This window comes from Clupea harengus, chromosome 6 (assembly GCF_900700415.2).
Source record: "Clupea harengus chromosome 6, Ch_v2.0.2, whole genome shotgun sequence".
Lineage (NCBI taxonomy): Eukaryota > Metazoa > Chordata > Actinopteri > Clupeiformes > Clupeidae > Clupea > Clupea harengus.
The window spans coordinates 13,865,022-13,880,021 of NC_045157.1; the positions used below are offsets into that span (position 1 = coordinate 13,865,022).

Here is a 15,000-nt window from a genome sequence, read left to right on the forward strand (position 1 = left end):
CACGAGTTTCAGTCCCAGCGCCTGTCTGTTCCAGGGTCCTCATCGCTCTCGCTCTCTCACACTCTCCAGCCCCCGCTCTGTCTGTCTGTCTAATTCACTCGCTCTGTCCCTTTCTCTCTGGATCTCTGTGTCTCAAATGAAGTGTAGGATCACACAGAAAGCGCCCCATTTGGACAGGCCTTTGTCCAGACCTATAAGCTAAATGAACTGAATCTGAAATAATATACTTGCAGAGCAGGGCACATACTGGCAAGGCTGTAGCTTATATTCCAACCATAATTTGGTGTGTGTGTGTGTGTGTGTACATGCGTGATTGAGAGGTGGTATGACTGAGGGCATGTATGTATTACAGATAGATGATGTATAGTTCATTACTTGGGTTCTTTATGGACATAACTATACATCATCTATGTGTCCATGTGTGACTTATAGGAGCATGTGTGTGTGTCTGTGTGTGTTGAGGTTTTGTGTATGTGTGTGCATGGTATTGTGTCAGTGTGTGCATGTATGTGAATGTATGACACAGGGTGTATGTAGTTGGGTGGGTGAAGCTGCATGTGTGTGTGTGCATGAGATGGTGTCCATGTGTGTGCATGTGTTGGTGTCCGTGTGAGTGCGTGTTTGAGTGTACGTGTGTGGGTCAAGTCGACCACCGAGTTCATGGTAACTGCCCACTCCTCTCCCCCTCTCTGCCTGCCTGCCTGCCTGTTTGGCCGCCGGGGGGAAAGGAGCTGCCGGAGGCTCTGATTGATAAACCAATAAATCTTTAGCAGCTTTGGTAATTAAGCTGTCAGGCTTGCTTGTTACTGACGACCTCCTCCCCCTGCGGGCCTCGGTGCTGTTCGCTCTTTGGTGGCCTCCCTGCGCGCAGCCGACCTCGCGCAGCCCTGACTTTCACTTCCCTTTGAACTGTGCTGGAAAGACAAACAACAATTTTTTTAATGTCGCACCGACTCCCCAGCCACATCAGCACCCTTTTTTTGAAAACCGATAATTAGCGTGTAGCTGAACGAGACTCGACTATTGCACATTGAATTTCGAAAATCGCTGCTGAAATGTCCTTCTGCCTTTCAAATGGCTGTGAGGTGTAAAGCACCAACATGAATTAGCTATGGCGTCTGATGTTAGCTGTGGCGGAGGCCTTTAGTTCTGGTTACAGCTAACATTAGTCAGCGCGGGCCGAGTACCTAGTCAGTTTGACAATTCATTAATTTGGTTGCCTTTAATTCCATTACAGTGATTGCAGTGCTGCTCTCTATGTTACCCTATATGTGGTGCCCTGTTTGATTGGTTCACGCAGTTACATTAAGGCTCCCCCTCCAGTGGCTTACATTTTGCCTAAAAGCTGCACTCCATGCAGTTGAACTCGTCCTCTAGGCATGCATTAGTGTAGGCTGTTGGTGCTTGTCTATGCTGAATCTTTCATTAGATCTTTCATCGGATGAGGTGGTTGGATGAGGTAGCTGCGTCATTTTGACCCCATCCTGGGAACTGGTCTGTGCTGTATTTGTAGGTTTTGTGCTGTAGTGATGATATGTACTAGATTGTATTGTTGTTGTACATTGGTTACCCAGTGAAAAGCTTTACTTTCATTTTAAAGGGCCACCCATATTTTGTACTTTAGTAACCCCCCTGACCCAAACATTCACTTACACTCACAACCACTCAGGCTTGGCTTTTCCTCATGGGGAAAGAGACAGAGAGAACAGACTTGTCTGAACAGACCTCTCCTCCCATGATCCTCCTCTTCTCGCCCCCCCCCCCCCCACAACCCCCTCCTCCCCCTCTGAGCCTTCAGCCTCGGAGCCCCCGGAGGGCTGCCTCCGGCCTCCGGCCTCCACGCCAGCTCAGCTCAGGCGGCTCTGGCTGGAAAATCAAATTCAAAATATTCTAATTCAATTCAGCTCGTTCCGTGAGTAATCTTTGCTGAATTTCAATAGGCTCGATTCTAAATTTAATGTGAATTAATTTTCAAGAAATTGGCAGAATTGGAGTGGAAACTATTGTAGTGGTTTCAAGTGAACTGGTATTAAACAAGTCTGTGTGCTGCAGCGTGTTCACAATACATTTGTGTGCATGAGCATATGTACATGCTGAGTGGTGTGTGTGTGTGTGTGTGTGTGTGTGTGTGTGTGTGTGTGTGTGTGTGTGTGTGTGTGTGTGTGTGTGTGTGTGTGTGTGTGTGCTTGCTTGTGTGTGCTTGCTTGTGTGTGTGTGCTTGTGTATTCATGGAATGGCTATGCAAAGACAGTGTGTAAGAGGTGTGTGTGTGTCTGCTTAAGATTGTGTTTAGTGGTGTGTGTGATGGTTTTCGGGGGACTGGTGTGTGAGTGTGTGCTTGAGTGTGTGTTGGGTCTGCCTGGTGAGTCCCAGTGTTCCACTTGCCCAGATTGAAAACTCCAGGGCCCATGGGATGAGTGTGTGTGTGTGTGTGTGTGTCAGACTACAGGGCTGGTGGGTTTCCCTGAGTGGCCACAGCCTCCGTTTACTGAGCTAAGTGGAAACAGCTGCCCCCTCTCTCCTCCTGTTCCCTCGCTCTGACTATCTGTCTCGTCTCTGCCCTCTTTTGGTCCCTCTCTCCTTCTCCATCTTTGATCCCATCTCTCTCATCCTTCTGTGTGCGTGTGCATGCGCGCGTGACTGTATGTGTGTGTGTGTGTGTGCGCGCGCACGTGAGTGTGTGTGCGTGTGCGCGCATGAGTGTGTGTGTGTATGTGTTTCCAGTACCAGCTGTGGTGGCTGTAGAGCTAGTGAGGGGAGTGAGGTATGCCAACAGTGAGCTCACTCTCTCCCTTCAGTGATCCAACCAAGGAGTGTGTGTGTGTGTGTGTGTGTGTGTGTGTGTGTGTGTGTGTGTGTGTGTGTGTGTGTGTGTGTGTGTGTGTGTGTGTGTGTGTTATGGGGTTTGTGTGAGCACTGACTGGGGGGTCCCCATCCCACACACACATAGCCTATTAATGCACTTCACCTGACAGACACATTCAGACATGAACCCCCACACACACACACACACACACACACACACACACACACAGATATGTCTGTGCATATTTATTTGGACATTTGTCAGTGTTATAATATTCAATATTCAACAGTAATGAACATTAATCAACAGAACAATACATATAAAATCAGTATTCATGTGCTCTCTACCTTTTTTCTCACTCATTTTGTCTACTCTCTTCTCTCCCTCTCTCTCTCTCTCTCTCTCTCTCTCTCTCTCTCTCTCTCTCTCTCTCTCTCTCTCTCTCTCCCTCCTTCTCTCCTCCTTGTTTTTGTCTCTCATCGTGGCCTAGTGTCAGGTTTCAGAGCCTGAGGCAGTCTTTATCCGTGGAATGCTGAGAAATATGTAAAGTATTAGTTATACATGTTGCCGTACAGTACACATGCATTTATCCACCACAAATATGTCTTCTCTCTGGCACCATCATAAGGAATGGACAGTCACAGAGGGGAGGATGCATCACAGTCAACAAGTTCCTTGAAACAAAGCCCAGCAGTGGTAGAGGCAAACCAAGACCAGACCACCACACCAGAACCCATTCACTGTCAAATGAATACTGTTTAGACTGTTGATATTCAGATTATCACCAATCAGTCTGTTGGCTTTTGAAACTACAACTTTTCAGTCTGTCAGATAGTTTCATATAATACATATGATCGCCATTCAGGCAGTCCGTGTTCAAAGTATGACTATTCAGATTATTGGTGTTTGAACTATCAGTGTTAAAGCTTTCACTCGCTCAATTCTCTGAATCCACTGACTTCTGTAGATATACCACCCTCTGACTCATGCATAGACAGATATGTCATCACCCCTGGAATAGAAAGCAGTTTTTTTGGAGGCATCAAGTGGGAATGGAAGCCAGTGTAGACCAGTGGTCATCCTACCACCTGACTACCTAGTAACAATGATGGCAATGGCTCAAGTGTAAATGGGAGCAACAAGATTCCTGTTTTTGAGAACACTACATTGTCATGTCAGAGGAGGCTATTGCCCCATTGATGTCCCATTATTTCTCCCAGGATTGTTTCATGTGTATGTCAGTGCTCAGTATTCCATAACATGCTGTGTCGTGTGGTACTGACTGACGGACACATGAAACTTTGCTGTGTTTGACGGTTAACTGGGAATGGAAATTCATTATCTATTTCAGACTGCTTTAATCTGGCATTGTTACACATTTCGTTTGTGAAAGGGGCTTTAGTCAAATAAGTAAATGATGGCAACATTTACAGTTACCATGGTGAGGATGAGGAAGATTATGTAAGCGTTCTCCCGATGATGAAGAGTGGACGCTTGGCACAGCAGGTGTGATGCTCATTAGCGGTGAGTTGGGCGTGGAGGGGGTCGCCCTGTGGCAGTGCCAGCTCTTGAGGGTGGTTGTGCCCACTAATCCTCTCTGTCACCCCCCCACCGCCACGTCAGGACGGCTTCAGAGCTCTACACAGGACCAGCAGCAGGGGGCGTACACGTGTACAACTGAAACACTCACACACGCGTACCGCACACACGCTCACACACACACACACACACACGCACACGCACACACACACACTCTGATACATACGCATGTGTTCCAGACCAAATACGTGCATACACAGACACACACAAACTCACAGATACATATGCACGTATACCAGACAAATACATGCGCACACACACACACACATACACACACTTGCAAATGTGTCACACAAAAAGCACGCTCATGCACATAGGCACACTCACACACACACACACACATGTATAGGTAGCATCAGGTCAACCAGCAGTCTCCACTTTGTTCTGTGTAGCCTCTGGTACAGCCAGTGAAACCTTCAAAACAAAATAAATACCTCCGAGTGAAGAAGCAGCAGATATAGGCAGAACAAGAAAGACAGACAGAGCGATAAAGAAGAAGAGAAAGACTTGAGTTACCCCTGCGTGTGTGCGGAAGAGTGCGTTCAAAGGAAGCTCAGTTGAATTAATCAGGCTGCCGTTTCCATGGCGCACCGGAGAGGAGGGACCCGGCGAGCACCGCAGCTGTCAATCAAAAGCTTTCCCCTCCAGCTCCGCCTCTTTTCAGGCAGCCGAAGCAGGTTCTGGGTGATGGGTGGCTCTGATGTATTAATCATCGCCCCAGCCTTTTGATATTTTATCAAGAACTCTGAACATTTCCCTCACACCAATGCTCTGGTTGCTGCTGATGAAGTCTTCCCTGTATCAAACAGTCGTTCCACATAACCAGCTAACCTGGCTGCCGATGTTGCCTCACTGATGGCCAGAGGGCATGCCGTTGCCCTGGGAACATGCATGACCATCACCTACTTTTAAGTTTTTAGGACATTCAGCTAGTTTTGGGAAGGTGACAATCTACAAGAGACTCCTTTGAAAAGTTTTTTTTTAATTTTTTTTTTTATAAGACCTGGCACCTTGTTCAGTTCATTTAGCTTATAGGTTTGGACAAAGAGGTGCCTGACCACGTACCATAGCCTTAACGCTCACTATGTAGAAAGAATGTAGATGTGACCCCACTTGTCCAATCACGAGGCCCCAACTAGACACATGTTGCAGTACATTTGCTGGCAGATTATTAAAGTTTCACTCGGCTTGCATTATTGCAGAGTGGTAAGGGCGGTGTGATGTGAAGTTAATCTTTACTGATTGTAAGTGAAGTTCAGATTTCGGTAAAGCAAACTGAGAAATTGAATCGGAGGTCCACTTCTCCTGTAATGAGGCCTGGAGAGCAGTGGAGGGAGGTTTGTTGATACTTCAGGCCAGGCCCAAAGACGCGGGCTAATGAGTCTCTATCTGTGTTTGACGCTTTCCAGGGATGATGACGACATCAATGACGTGGCCTCCATGGCCGGCGTGAACCTGAACGAGGAGAGCGCCCGTATCCTAGCAACAAACTCGGACCTGGTGGGCACACATATCCGCTCGTGTAAGGACGAGGCCTTCCTGCCCACGGGCCTGCTGCACAGACGCATTTTAGACACGGGTAAGCTACACTGCGTCTCAGCACTCAGTAGGGTACCACACTGTAATACACCATGGCGACTCCCCAGGACACACTTAAACACATCCTCATGTTAAATTGAACACTATGTATTACTCTATAGCATAACCTGCTGCACAGATACATCAGAAAGACGGCCAGCTACATTACTGAACATATTGGCATAGTATATCCAACCGTAAAAATATATGGCACTACAACAAACCTGCTCCACAAATAGTGGTAGACACCCCACATCTTACCCCATCCTACTCAACACTCCAATATGCACATAATTCACAACATTTTAATATGCCACATCATGAATGCATGGATTAATGAATGAATGAATGTATCATGTCATCACTATGCTGCCAAAAGCTATAACCCCCCCCCCCCCCCCCCCCCCCTTTAACATTAGCTTACGAGTATGACGAAGATGCAAGTGTCTTCTCACTATGTGTCTTCTCATGACAACATCTTATGTCAATTACAAAGTGCTATGCCCCTAAGGAGGTAAGTCTAACCAGTTAAGCACCACTAAAGCTAACGGCAGAGATTCACCTGGGTTTAGAAGTGGTTTCACTAACAAAAAATTCTTGGTCAGAAAGGCCATTTGTGTTCATCCGATGCACCTACATGCATTTACCCTTAAATATTCTCAGACCACAAAAATATATTTGGTCTGCTGCCTCTATAAAAGATATTGTGTATTACATGAGTCAGTGTATCATGTAGTGTAAGTGTAGTATTTCCTATGAGCATCATCATCGCTATTACCATCCTCACTTTGGCCATATGTACGTGGCTCGTCTGCATCTGGGTCAGCTTAGGCAAAGCTGTTTAGATCTATAATATGACAATTAAATGAATTGTTCAAAATTAAATCATATGCCCTGCAGAGTTCCAAATCATTTTTTTTTGCGCTGTGCAGATCTCAAAACTTTCTCTGCATCAGAATGTAGGCCAGTTTTTCCAGCGCCCGAGGGGAAGAAAGCTATCTTCTGACTCTTCTTGTATGTGTGTGTGTGTGTGTGTGTGTGTGTGTGTGTGTGCACACACATGCCTTTGTACGTGTGTGTGTGTGTGTGTGTGTGCGTGTGTGTGATGCGAGGGTGTTGTATTTTCATGTATTGTTTTGACTCCCATCTGGAGTGTCATCAGTAAAGAGGCGGTTTGATTTACTCTGAGCCCTCTTCCCTTGCTGGCCTTGGTGTAAATGCGCTGCACTTAACAGTTCTTTCACCTCCTCTAATGAATTCTTCAGTGGCTGTCTGAACTCCGGAGACCCCAGGCCCTGGCATACATACTTTATGGGGTGGCTGTTTGAAGGCTCCTTGTCAGATTGTCCTGTGGACTGAGCAAAGGCTGTTTTCTGCTACAGGACTCTTCTTTTTCTCCCTCTCCCTCTCTGTCTTGTTCCCCCCTCTCTCTCTCTCTGCCTTCATGCCTCTACACCCCCAATATCATCATCCCCTTCTGCTCAGCTGAATTTCTCCGCACAAACCTGCTTTTCTCTCCCGATAGATGTATTAAAAACACACACTGGTCTCTTTCACACGCTCCAGATGTGTGTGTGTGTGTGTGTGTGTGTGTTGCACTGTGACATTGAAAATGGTCGAAATTGGTTGGAGTGTTTGGTGTGTGTGTGTTCAATGTCTTAAGGGGACCCAGGGTGGGTGGGGAGCGGGGGGGGACTAGGAAGAACATTTCTCAAATTGACAATTTCTGAGAACAGTGAGGGGAAATATGCAACATTCAGCATTTGCATTTTTGTAATTCTGACTTCCAAATCCTCAATAAGTCATGTCTTCCCCCCTGCCGCACTTCTTGTAATTACCAGACAAACTGCTTTAAATAACACCCACCTGAAGGTGTCCACTCCTGTCATACCCCCTCCCTCCCTCCCTGCTCTCTCTGGATCTCAATTAAATCTCTGCAGTCCTGCTCCATGCAGCCCTCAGGGCCTGTGCTGTTGTGTCCTACCTCTCAGACTAGCCGTGATCCGGCCGCAGTCAGCACCACTCCAGTTTAGAAACACGTGTCACTTCCTTCCCTGCGAGCCCCCTGCGGGCCCCGGGGTTCTGTGTGGGGGTCCACGGGGACGATGTGGGCCCCCCTGCTGGCAAATGGCTGTTGTGCGGGGCCGCGGTGGCAGTGATGGGGCTGGGGCGAGTTCTCTGCCGACAGCTGACCAGGGGAGGTGCCCCGGCCTGCCATGTCGGCTCAGCCTCGGTGGCACACAGCCCGGCATCACCCCGGCGACACTCGGCCCTCACCAGGCTGCACAGGTCTAACACACACTGCCCTCTTAGCGCTGCCTTCACCAGCAGACTGCATCCCTCTGCCCCTCACTGCGCAGCACGTGTGCACAGACATGCACACATGCACAGACATGCACATAAAAGATGAGGTTAATATTTGTATTCAGTCCCGATTTCACAAATTAAAGGATCTCTGGCAGTTGCAAAGAAATCATAGGCATTTCTCAAAATCACCACAATTTTAACAGCAATTTCTGAGAATTGCCATAGCAAGTGTAGTCACTTTTGGCCGCAACAATCACAATCAAATCCTGGAGGGACTGTTTTATTTGAGGTATCTATGGACTGATGGCTCATATGCGTGCTTTCTTCCTTTCTTTCTTTCTTTCTTCCCTTCTCTCTTTCTATCTTTCGTCTTTCGCACACACAGGCACACACATACACACACATACACACACACACACACACACACACACACACACACACACACACACAATTAAGGCTGAGGGGTGCTGTTGCTCCTGCTGCTGCTGTTTGAACATGGCTCGAAACTCCTGACAGAGCCTCCTCTCCCTGGATCAGGGACTCAGCTGGATCTGTCCTCAGTGTCACCCTCAGACTAAACCCACGGTGCTCCCCGGCCTCTCAGGACCAGGACTGCCAAGAGCCCCCGTCTCAAGGGGGAGACCCCCGTCACGAGGCGCAGCCCCTGCAGAGCAGTCTCATCCTACCAGGACCACTCGGCCTCTGTGGGCTTTGAGGCTGTAAGACTATGGAACCCTTAGGTCAGGCGAATTAATAAACAAAGGGGGTTGCAATAACAGCTTAGTGTTTTAATATTTCAGATTCTCCATTTTTTTATTAATAGGGTGGAAATGCAAAGTGTATTTTCAATACAGTAACTTATGTTTCAAAGTGCAAACAAGGTAATGATATGAAACTGTGATCATGCTGTACTGCCTGTGTGCATATACTGAAGAACGCACGTATGCTCTAAATGTCCGAGGTCAACTGTTCAGTCAGTCATGTGCTTACGAAACAATGTCTTAACACGGATACCTTGTTTCGGTTGGTGTGTGTGTGTGTGTGTGTGTGTGTGTGTGTGTGTGTGTGTGTGTGTGTGAGTACTGCTATCCTCTGCTTGTCTGTGTCGGAGTTGCCGTCGGAGAGGATGTGAGTAGTTTTGGCAGGATCGAGTAATCTAATGTTGAACGTATAGGAACCGTATGGATGGAGTGCAGCAGTATGGGCCAGCTGCAGGAGCCTACACACTCCCATTACTGCAAATTAGGAGAAGGTCTTTCCACCACAGAACTCTGCTTACTTTGGCACTGGTCATAAATTCCTCTTCACTGAACGAATGTTCTCTCTCTCTCTCTCTCTCTCTCCTCATGTGCAGCGAGATGGCATCTCTTTCGGAGTTTCACATTTTCCCGTTTCTTTTTGTGGGCCATGCGCACGCCGACGTGTTTTTGTATTTTCACACACTAATTATCTAGTTTTTAACAATCCCTATCCTTTCAAGCTGTTGGAGAAAAAGAAAGTATATGTATTGTACGGCAGATTTAAATAATTGGTGTGGTTTACTTAAAAGAGAGCCAGGGAAAGAATTATGTTAATGGCAAATTAACAAAGGGAAGAAATAACAGATCTGTAACCTAACCAAACTCCGTCCTCCGCACGGGAACTTTAGAGAGTGGATCGCTGGGAGGAAGCCTAATTATCCTTTAAAGGAAGGTGGTCAATGCCGTTTACTCACATGAAAGGCAGCCCAGAGTCTTTTCCTAGTCTGTTTTTCTTTTTCTTCTCGTACTCCTTACGCTTTTTCGACTGGATCTGTCGAGGGCTGCCTCTAAGTTAGAACACCATTGTTTTGTGGTGTGTGTGTGTGGGGGGGGGGGGGGGACGGTGGTGTGTGCGCGTGAGCGTGTTTGAGAGTAGGGTTGTAATGATCAATAGGCATAAAGCTCTTTGGCCCTCAGTAGTCCTTCAGTTCCATACCCTCAGCTTAACTGGACAGTATCTGATCTTCTACTCTGAATTCTGCAGTGCAGTGGTCTCTCCTTTTACATGCCTTTTACATCATCCCCAGTTGTTTGTGCTTGTGTCTGATTAGCCTGTTGTTCTTGGAATAATGCCTCTGTTGTGCCTGACCAGTCTTCTGGTACAGTGGTCAGCTTTCATGCTGTATCTGACTCCTCAGCTCGTCTTCGACTAGATTCTCTGGTACTCTCTGTCTAGTGTCCTGCCTCTTACTGCTGGTCTTTTTGTTCTTAGGTCACCAGTGGTCTCTGGAAGGGACCTCGTCTTTCTGTTCTTAGGTCACCAGTGGTCTCTGAGAGAGACCTGGTCTTCAGTCTTGTTGAGTGTTTCTGACTGGTTGCTCGTCTCTCGGTCATTGGGTGTGTTGTCTGTTGTCTGATCATGCGCTCTCCTCTCTTGTGTCCTCCAGCGAAGAGGTTTGGGGTGACGGAAGTGCCCCTTGAAGCGGTCAACTTCATCGCCCACGCAACGCAGTCGCGCCTTCGAACCGTGCTGGAGAAGGTGTCTGCCATCGCCCAGCACCGCATGGACACCTGCAAAGTAAGATGAACAGACACACACACACACACTCACGCATACACATACACATACAAAAAGTCAGTGTCTTTCAAACATTCACACACACATACAAAAAACCATACACATTCATGCATATATCAAACAGGATGGAGTTAGGTGCTCATTTTCATTCACACAAACAAGTCACACTTTTAAAACAGTTAAAAAGTTTGTTCTCGATCAGTTTAGACAACTTTACTTCTGTCAAGTATCTGCTCGCTGTGCAAATGTGTATAATCTGTATGGTTGTAGCGTGTTCTATCCAAATGTTTTTATGTGTGCCATATCCCTACGGACTTGCAGAGAGTGTATGACTGTGTCTCTCTCTAATATGGTAACCTCAGAAGACATAAGCAAGGCTTTAGATTCAGAAATTGCGCGCCCCTTAGAACGTAACCACACGCATCTGTCACTCAGTAGTTGATGGGCAACCTCAGATTCATGACATTTGCACGTCAATAAATCAAAAAAGCCTTCCTGTTTGACAATTTCAAATGCGAGTTTACCCATATTATGATGTTTACTCACAAAGACCCCTTGGTGCGCTTACTGTAGCGACTGTAGCTGTGCATCATCAACAACAACAACAACAATAACAACAACAACAACAGCTTTTAAGTGATGGGTGTCTGCTTGTTGGGATGGGAAGCCAGCCGTCCCATTCCTGCCAACGCAACTAAGATATTGAAACTCTTGAAAGGCTTCTGTTTTCCTCGCTCACTCCGTCTTAGGGTAAGACTGGGTACCAGAGCTCTCTGGCCGCCCCTGACGTCTGTCGTCTCTTCTTTCTTTCTTCTTCCTTACTTTTTTCTCTTTTCTTTTCTTCCTTCTCCTTTTGTGTCTTTTTGCGGTTTGTAAATGAGGTGAGTTAGAAGTGCGGTAGGTGCAGAGCGCTCTCTCTCTCTCTTTCTTTCTCTCTCTCTTTCTCTCTCCCTCTCCGTCGACATCAGCGAGAAACACGGCAGCGTCCTGAAAGAGCGCGCCAACTCGACACACTACAAAGGAGGGAGCAGGGGCTTAGAAGTCACCCTGCTCCGCACACACACGCACAGGCACACGCGCAACCCCCCCCCCCCCACACACACAAACACACACTCTCAGTAACGCACACACGCACACACACATGGAGACGGGGTGCAAGAGAAAGATGAGCTGAAAGATGGAGAAGGGACTGTGGGGAAAGAAACAGAAGCACTTAGTAAACTTAAATAAAGATCAATGATGCCACTCAACTTTTTTACGACCTGAAACTTTAATGCTACTCATATTTTATTTGTGAGGTTGTTTGTCTTTTTCTTTAACACTTTTAACACTGCGGTGTTTGATGTTGTTATGAAGGGCGTTCAAGCTGTTTATCCTGTCCTCTGAAAGTAGAGTTTACCTCAAATGTTTATTGTCTTGTTTTTTTTTACATTTCTGTCTCTCCACTTTCTCTCTCCCTCATCCTCTTCACTCCAACCTTTCTTCCTCTTCCTCGCGCTCTCTCTCTCTCCATCTCTCTCCCTCTCTCCCTCCATCTCTCTCTCGCTCTCTCTCTCTCTCTCTCTCTCTCTCTCTCTCTCTCTGTCAGGACGAGGAGTGGTACGAGCAGTCGACAGACGTGCGGTCGCAGCTGAAGTTCTTTGAGCAGCTGGAGAGGATGGAGAAGCAGAGGAAGGACGAGCAGGAGAGGGAGATCCTGCTCAAAGCAGCCAAGGTGAGTCCTGGGTCACCCCTCTTTCCCCCTCTTTCCCCCTCTCTTCTCATCTCTCTCCTCTCCTCTTCTCCTTCCTCTCCCACCATCCCTTCCTCTGCTGCACACACTCACAGAGACTCTGTCCATCTAGGGGTTGGCACAAATAACATTCGGGTCAGGGGTTTACCTCTGACTGAGCCAAATACTACTTGGGACTACATTTCATAATGGCCTAGAATGAACAGGAAAACATAGCATCAGTGTTTGTATCCGGAGAAAACAAACAAAAAACAATATACACTGTTTTCCTGTCTAAGTTGGCCCCCTTGACACAAGAGAATGACCTGAACGAGCTGAGCAGGGTTGTGCAGGGTTCTTCCTCACTGTAGGTGCTGAAGTAGGAGCGTTAGGTTAGGACTCAATCACTGCTACGGACAGAGAGGAGGCGGACTCTCAGTGTGTCCCCTGGGGTCCTTACAGACAGCCAGACATCGTGTCGGGAGTGCCCATTGTGTGCCTGAGATGGGATGTGAGAGAGATCAGCCCTTAGCAGAAGGACCCTGCCTGTACTGCTGATGTCATGGACATAACAAGGACTTCCAGCATTTTATAAGTGTTATTGGTCAGACAGAAGTGAAGTCAGCATGTTAGTGAACTGTTAATATTCACTCTCAACATTCAAACTCTTCTCACTCAGACCTGATTTTTCAAAGAAACTATTCGGGTTAAGGGTTTCCTTTTGATACCTAAGGTCAGTTTTTTTTTTTTTTTTACCAAACTGACTCGTATAGCCAAATAGTGTTTGCTGGCATTCAGTGCAAGTACAGCTCATAATCTTCTTCATGCACTGTAGTCTCCAACATGCAGACTGAACAGCACGGATGGAGTTACTGTGGTAGTACAGCCCATAGTACACCACTAGGTGTCCTTAAATTAAGGGTTGCACCTCTGATGCCCAGGACCACGTGCACTACACAGGAGCACTGCATGAATAAAATCACCTTAGCCTCTGTGTGTGTGTGTGTGTGTGTGTGTGTGTGTGTGTGTGTGTGTGTGTGTGTGTGTGTGTGTGTGTGTGTGTGTGTGTGTAGGTGTAGGTGTGTGTGTGTAGGTGCACAGAAGTCACTATGGCCGCTAGGAGAGAGTATGTGTGTTCTCTGTGTGTGAGTGTGTGTGTGTGTGTGTGCGTGTGTGTGTGTGTTGCCCATAGCCAGACGTCCACACGTTGGAGGAGAGCGACTGACTTCATTAATTCATTTTGGGCTGGAGCGGCAGCGGCGCCGTTAAGCTGCTCCTCTCCGTGTTAATGGTGTTATTATGATATTAGAGCGGCCTGTGGTTCAGGGGAAGGGCCGCTCCCTCCCACCCGCGGCGCACAAGAGCCCCACCGACCCCATTGACTTTGGGCTGGGAGATCACCCTGATTTATGGAGCCAGACGCCGGCAGGAGTCAGGCACAGGCTTCTGCTGGGGGACCTTCTCTTAATGTCAGTGATGAGGGGTGGTGCTCCGGGTTTATTTGGGTGGATGTAAGAGAGTGTGTGTGTGTGTGTGTGTGTGTGTGAGTGAGAGATTAGGAGCACCCTGTGCCATGTCAAATGTTTGGAGGGTGGAGCGCATTCCTTACTGTTTGGTGAGGGGATACACAAACGTCCATCCCTTTCCAAAGACGCTGCAGTAGTAGAATCCTGTCAGAGGGTGTGGTGGGAAGCCCCCCTCCCCCCCATGTTGAAGACCCCCAGGGCTATGTATAAGCACCCACCCTGGTGTCCTTCCTGGCAGGCACGGGACCAGCTTGACCCCTTAAACATGAGCACCGGCAAAAAATTATTCCTCCTCCCGCTCCGTCCATTTCAAACATGACTCAAGACTCCGGGGATGCGACGGCCAACCCGGCAGGCCAGAGGCCAAACACATTAGTCCTCCTGGAGATAGCGGCACACACACACACACACACACACACACACACACACGCACACACGGCCAGTGCGTGAACCGCCTGATATATTTAAAGCCAATTAGCCACGAGAAAGGCAGGGCGGCTGCATGTGCTGCTGAGCCAGGGAGAAGAGAGAGCAAGATGAAGAGAGGGAGACATAGAGAAAGAGAGATGGATAAAGAGAGAGAGAGAGAGAGGAGAGGAGGGGTGTAGAGAGGAGGGAGAGATAAAGAGAGAGTGAGCGTGTGCCGGATAGTGGACCAAAGGCGAAAAAAATGAAGTGTTTGATTGCAGACAGTCAGAAGCTTGCGTGGCCATTCACATACTGTAGGTAGGAGACCATTACTGAGGCACGGTGCAATTAGACCGCTGTTCACCATTAGCCTGTGCATTCACACACTACGCTTCAGCACCCGCTGTGCAGTCAATAGCAAAAGGGAGAGCTGTTAGACACTGATAGTCTGCACAAACAAACACACACACTTCTCCCCTACGCACACAGACACACACACACACACAAAACAAATTCTCCAACTTGCA

At 47.7% G+C, this 15,000-nt stretch overlaps 1 protein-coding gene across 4 annotated transcripts in view; it reads left to right on the top strand.

Annotated features, from left to right (window-relative positions):
• LOC105892636 (transcription initiation factor TFIID subunit 4-like) overlaps positions 1–15,000 on the top strand; it is a 79,976-nt gene that overhangs the window by 21,471 nt on the left and 43,505 nt on the right. For all 4 annotated transcript variants that reach the window (XM_031569114.2, XM_031569111.2, XM_031569112.2 and 1 more), the window contains 3 exons: positions 5,815–5,984; positions 10,698–10,828; positions 12,417–12,542. In XM_031569114.2, the coding sequence (XP_031424974.1) occupies positions 5,815–5,984; positions 10,698–10,828; positions 12,417–12,542 (427 nt within the window). The remainder of the gene's footprint in view (positions 1–5,814; positions 5,985–10,697; positions 10,829–12,416; positions 12,543–15,000) is intronic.